General features: G+C 48.5%; 1 protein-coding gene across 1 annotated transcript in view; it reads left to right on the forward strand.

The window, feature by feature from the left end:
- ATP10A (ATPase phospholipid transporting 10A (putative)) overlaps positions 1 to 3,504 on the forward strand; it is a 178,716-nt gene extending 175,212 nt beyond the window's left edge. Inside the window, exons 18-21 of the mRNA XM_061180005.1 lie at positions 841 to 921; positions 1,000 to 1,104; positions 1,543 to 1,730; positions 1,875 to 3,504. Coding sequence (XP_061035988.1) covers positions 841 to 921; positions 1,000 to 1,104; positions 1,543 to 1,730; positions 1,875 to 2,493 — 993 coding nt within the window. The 3' untranslated portion in view covers positions 2,494 to 3,504. The remainder of the gene's footprint in view (positions 1 to 840; positions 922 to 999; positions 1,105 to 1,542; positions 1,731 to 1,874) is intronic.
- Positions 3,505 to 6,000: the final 2,496 nt, after the last annotated feature.

The raw sequence follows: 6,000 nt of genomic DNA on the forward strand, positions 1-6,000 counted from the left end.
GTAAAATACATGTTTACATCAATGCATCACATAGATTGACATGCTAATTACCAGCTGTTCCTAGCTGGCCATTAAAGAAAACCCTGTGAGTGCTTCTCTTGGGCTGGTTGGAATTATTATACGAGTGCCCAGGGAACGGATCCCCGCATCTCCCACAATGGTCTCTAATTCGGAACTGATTTACTGAAGAGTTGACTTCCCCACAGGCAGCCTGGGGTAGGTAGGGGTTGCTGAGGGTCAGGTAGATGAGGAGAGCCTCTGCTTGTCACCGCTGGCACCAGCAGCTCAGAATTCAGCAGGGCCAAATACAGATTGGAGCATCCAGATAAGGAAGACTTGATTAGTCCGTTTCAAAGTCATTTTTTGCCCATGGTAGGCAGCTTTTTGATTTTAACATTAGGAAACACCCATGATCTAATTTTAAAATAACTCACTTTTAAGAAATATTCTAGCGGGTCCACCAACGGAGGGAAGCAAAGCCCTGACAAAGTAGACGGCTCAGGTTGGAGCAGATGCCGGAATTTCATGCACTAGTCCCTGTCTAAGGAAATTCCTTATGGGATTTAGAAAGCGTTTTCATCTTTCTTCTGTTGACTGAGAATGCTGTAGCAGGCCTTTTGGGCACAAATGCTAACTCATGCCCCATGTGCCCCTGCAGGCCTTTCTGTAGTGTTTTTTCACCAGCCCTTCACACTCCAGGATCTCCCTCTCCAAGGTCCTGAATTAGCAGGTGTCCCTGGGGTGCTTGACTTGTGCCTTCATGGCCCCCATAGGTGACGGAAAACCATTTGAAGAGATGAGGCCTTTCCTGTAATCTCCGTGCTTGTTTTTGTGTCTCAGGAATATCGGCCTCGTACGTTCTGGTTGAACATGGCTGATGCTGCCTTCCAGAGCCTCGTGTGTTTTTTCATTCCCTACCTGGTAAGTTGGCACCTGGCCCAGCCTTTCCCACCACCTTTATCTGGCGACACACAGACACAGGACCTCGCTGTCTTTCAGGCCTACCACGACTCAGACACAGACATGTTCACCTGGGGGACCCCCATCACCGCCATCGCGCTGTTCACCTTCCTCCTGCACCTGGGTATAGAAACCAAGACCTGGGTGAGAGTTGTGGGCCTGATCCAGAAGGGGGCTGGTCTGCGATCTGCTCACTTCCGTGCACATTCTGTGAGATTGAGCAGAGTTTTGAGTTGGGGGCTGGGCGGGGGACTGCAAAGCTGGCCTCACGGTGATGAGAACAAAAGCAGATGCACAGGCCGGCCATGCACACGCAAGCCCAGGGTGTGGGAGCAGCACTTGTCCCGGGCAGCGCTGGGCTCCTGCCTGCCCGAGCCCCTCCGCCCCAGCTCTCCTTCCCCCTCCTTCCCTTGGCACCTGACTTCCATCTCCCCACTTGTGTTCAGGACGGTCCACCAGTTCTCAAGGCTCCACGCCCCACCGACCACCCTGTTCCCACTACGCCCTCTTACATCCTCTGCTTGCAGAAGACCACTGCATTTTTGTTGAGATAAAAGCCCTGTCTTTCTTTTTCGCCCTCAGACCTGGCTCAACTGGATGGCTTGTGGCTTCAGTATCCTTTTATTTTTCACTGTGGCTTTGATTTATAATGCTTCCTGTGCAATGTGCTACCCTCCATCCAACCCCTATTGGACCATGCAGACGTTAATGGGCGACCCTGTGTTTTACTTCATTTGTCTCATAGCACCTGTCGCCGCGCTGCTGCCCAGGTGGGTATCAGGGACAGTGGCCTTTGGGTCCCACGTGGGCTCTGACAGCATTCTCCTTTGTTGTGTTCCTGTACTGTTCGAGTCTCAGAAGCTCAAAGGCCCCACTGCAGCAATAGCTGACTGTGTTCTATATGTTCTTTCCAGATTGTTTTTCAAAGCCCTGCAGGGGAGCCTTTTCCCCACCCAACTGCAGCTGGGACGCCAGTTGGTCAGAAGGTCCCCCAGGAAACTCGGGGCTCCCAAAGAGACTTTTGCTCAGGGACACCTCCCAGGAGAACCGAGGACGGAACCGTCAGAACAGAGGAGCATCAGTGCCTCGGGGTCCTTCTCCCAGGACTGTAGCTCGCAGGTGTTTTGGCACTCACAACAGCCGGCCTGCTCCCCAGAGGCCAGCGGGGTGCCCAGCGTGGTGGACGTGGGCGTGTCTCTGAGGGAGGACACCCTGCTGGAAGGCTTGGGCAGCCAGACCCCAGGGTCCTCCTCACCAGGGGAGGTGATTCCGGAAGGCTGTCCAGGGGACTCCAAGATGAAACCCACAAGTGCCAGCAGGGCAGCTACCCTGTCGTCCATCTTCAGCCTGCCCAGCCTCAGGTCACTCAACTGGATTTCCTCCCTCTCTCTGGTCAGCGGGCTGGGAAGCGTCCTACAGTTCTCCCAAAGTGGTTTGCAGCTGGACAAGCGGGACGGCGAGTTCCTACCCAGCCCCCCGCAGCCAGACCAGGACCTGCAAGGCTTGAGTGGGCAGACCACAGACTACTTCTAGGACCTCCTTCCAGGGACTACAGCTGGTGGTGGCAGCGGTGAAAACCTCGAAATGCTTTTTTTATAACATAGATGTTAATATTATTTATGTTTATAATTTGCACAGAAGAGTTCTAGTGAGATGTATTTTATATATTTCCAAGGCTAACACAGGAAATGAAAGGTACCAAAAAAGAAAGTTTATTTTTTAAAATTTCTAACTAGAGTATATTGAAAAAAAAATAAGAGCTTTATCGTATATAAAAGTTTAAGGAAGAGCGACACTTGAGAGGTGGGTTTAGATTTATTTTTTCATCTCATTTTATAAGAAAATGCAGTCTGATTGGTTTTCTTCAACATGTGTGATGTTTGCTTTCCCCTAGTGGAAACACGTGTGAGCACAGTGAACCCTGGGCGGGTGTGGATGATGTGAGGGGAGGTGACGGGCACGCACACGTCCCCAGCAGAGATCCCCACTGTCTGTCTCTCAATCCCACCACTGGGAGGGTGGGCTCTGCTTCACCAGGAAAGGGAAAGTGAGAACTCTGGGAAAACACACATACACACACACACACACACACACGAATTCATTCCAACATTCTACTCTATGCAGGCATTTGGTAAAGACCACCTGTAGGTATTACAGTTCCTATGTAGGGTCTCACCTGTTAAAATCATAACAAGCAATAAACAACCTTCACTTTGCAAAGAGAGCGTGTCAGGTTGCCACTGTTGTGTGGTATTATTAATACGTGACCTAATGTTACCGAATGCAAGTTCATGTGCTTGACACACAGTGAGGCCAAACAAACCAAAACATCAGAGTTTGGATCAGAGAAAAGTTCATTGCAGGGCTAAGCAAGGAGAACAGGTAGCCCGTGTTCAAAACTACCCCAAACTCCCCAAAGGGTTTCAACAAAGCATTTTTAAAGGCCAGGTGAGAGAGGGACGTTCCAGGGTCTGTGATCAGCTGTGCACAATTCTCTGATGGTGATCAATCCTTAGGGCTCACGATCATCAAGCATTAATTTCTTCCTTCTGGTGGGGGTACCAGCATCTGGAAAACTCAGGAAATATGCATCAGATACTATCATCTAGGTACTTCAGAGAGGAGCTACAGCAGAGAATATGGGGGAGGGGTCTGTCCTGGGAAGACCCCGTAGGGTCCTGCTTGGTTACACTGACAGAACATATTCTGAGTACTCCAGGGCACTTCCTCATGGCAAGTCCTTTTAGACCCTGTGGAGGAAACAGCTGGGTGACATGCAAGCTGCACATTGGGACACTGTGACATGGGCTACACCAGCTCCCTGCACCAAGAGGCTGGGCTCTTTAGGTTTTTGTCTTATGAGTCGTTACTTCTGTCTCTAAACAGAGAAAAAGAGAAGGAAAAGATTATAAGAATCCAAGGCAGTTGTATAGCATTTACTCTTCAGAACCCTTTCTTTGACTTTGCCAGCCATTGTGAGTTGCCTGCTTGCTCAGCCTGGGGATGTGAAGTGAGCAGGGTGTGTTCCTGCTTAGGACTCCTGTGGCTGCCTGTCCCCAGAGCAGCGATGTGCAGAGGTCGGAGGATCTCAGGACTAAGCAGTTTCTGAGCACAGCATGCCAGCAATAATGGCTGGTTACCCAGCATGTGTGGCTCATTGCATGTGACAGAAGATGCACCTCATCTGGTCAGATGGAAAGGGAAGGCAGGCCTCATGTCTGCAAGGCCAGAGAGAAGGTGGGCTCCAGGGCAATTGAACATGCAACTCAGACCTGGGCTTTCCCCTTTCTCGCTGCACTCAGCTTTCTGGGATCAGCTTGATCCCAAGGCTGGCTCTGTTCTTGGTAATGACATGGCTGGAACCATCCCAGGACATGTGCTCACATCATGCTCCAGAGGAGAGAGAGGGTGCCACTCTCCACATCCTGAGCAGAGTCTTGGTTTCCTTGACCTCATGCAGTTGCAGGACAGCCTTAAACCAGTTACTGGCAAATTGAGAGAATGTCCTGACGGGCTCCAGGCTGGAGCTGAGAGAGAGGTCAGCTTCCCTCCAAGTACCTGGGCTGCATGAGTGGATACTCAGGAATATCTGGGTCCTGTTAGTGGGGCAAGAGAGAAGAAGGAGTGGAGGGGCTTCAGCAGCCAGCAATGCCCAGGACTGAAAGTGGTGCTGTCCTAGCCCACCCCCTCCCCCCATGCCTGAGATTACCTCATCTTTTCTTGGAGCAACACATATGAAAAGAATTTCCCTGGGAAGATACACAACTCTACCATTTCCTGAATTAAGGTAATGGTTGTTAGTACAAAGTACAAGAAGAACTAGACACCTATTTACCTGAGTATCTGAGAATTCAAAATGCCCCAGCTTCCAGATTTTCCTGCACTCACAATCTACCTTCTTTCCAAAGACATCTTTCTTCCATAGATACTTCCTCTTGGGAAATGGAATGATCCAGGAAGTGGCTTTGTGAATATGCCTACCAAGGCCATTTCAGAGAAAAAAGCATCATAAAGGGCATTGGCAGTTAGCTGCCCAAAGGATGAAGAATATTTATAGAAGCCTACAATAATATTATCACAAGCAGCTAAGTTTGATCTCAAATGAACATACTACAGAGATGAACTCCATGATTATCTCAAAAGAACCCTGGGAAGTACATGTCATGTCACTCATTCCTAATTACAAATCCAAAATAAGGCTGCCTCTGCTCTTGGTGACAAAATGGATGGACTAAGTATTTGACATTATACAAAACCAATTTTAAGTTCTTGGAGGTCAGATCTGTGTCCTCTTCACCTTAACACCCTTGGCACTAGCATAGAACCTAGCTCTTAGAATGCACTCAGGAAATGTGTGGTGACCCCAAGAACTAATGTTTATGCTGAAACACTAAAGGCATTCCTGTTAGAATCAGAGATAAAGGAAAGTTGCTTGTTATAACCCAGTATTATTTAATATTTTTTGGAACTTCTGGGTAATGCAATAAGACATGAACTTTTAAAAAGAATGAATATTGCAATTAGAGACCAAATTATCATTACTTACACATATTGAAACCGTGCACCTCAGATGGGACTTGAACCCCTGGGCTGGACTCAAACCCAGCCAAAACCCAGGTTGGGACCTGAACCCACTGTCTTTTAATTGAAATCACACACCTGGTCTCAGGACTTAGTGAAGCTCAGGTTTTTTATGTCTCATGGCAGAAAGAATTCAGTGAGAGACAAAGTGATAGGTAAGAAGTGGATTTATTTAGAGAGAAACACACTCAGATGGAGTGTGGGCCATCTCAGAAGGTGAGAGACCCCGAAATATGGAGTGGTTAGTTTTTATGGGCTGGGTAATTTCATAGGCTAATGAGTGGGAGGATTATTCCAACTATTTTGGGGAAGGGGCAGGGATTTCCAGGAATTGGGCCACCGTCCACCTTTTGATCTTTTATGGTCAGCCTGGAAACTGTCATGGCACTGGTGGGTGTGTCATTTAGTTGATGTATTATGATGAGCATATAATGAGGCTCAAGGTCTAGTGGAAGTCAA

This window comes from Eubalaena glacialis, chromosome 2, assembly GCF_028564815.1.
Source record: "Eubalaena glacialis isolate mEubGla1 chromosome 2, mEubGla1.1.hap2.+ XY, whole genome shotgun sequence".
Lineage (NCBI taxonomy): Eukaryota > Metazoa > Chordata > Mammalia > Artiodactyla > Balaenidae > Eubalaena > Eubalaena glacialis.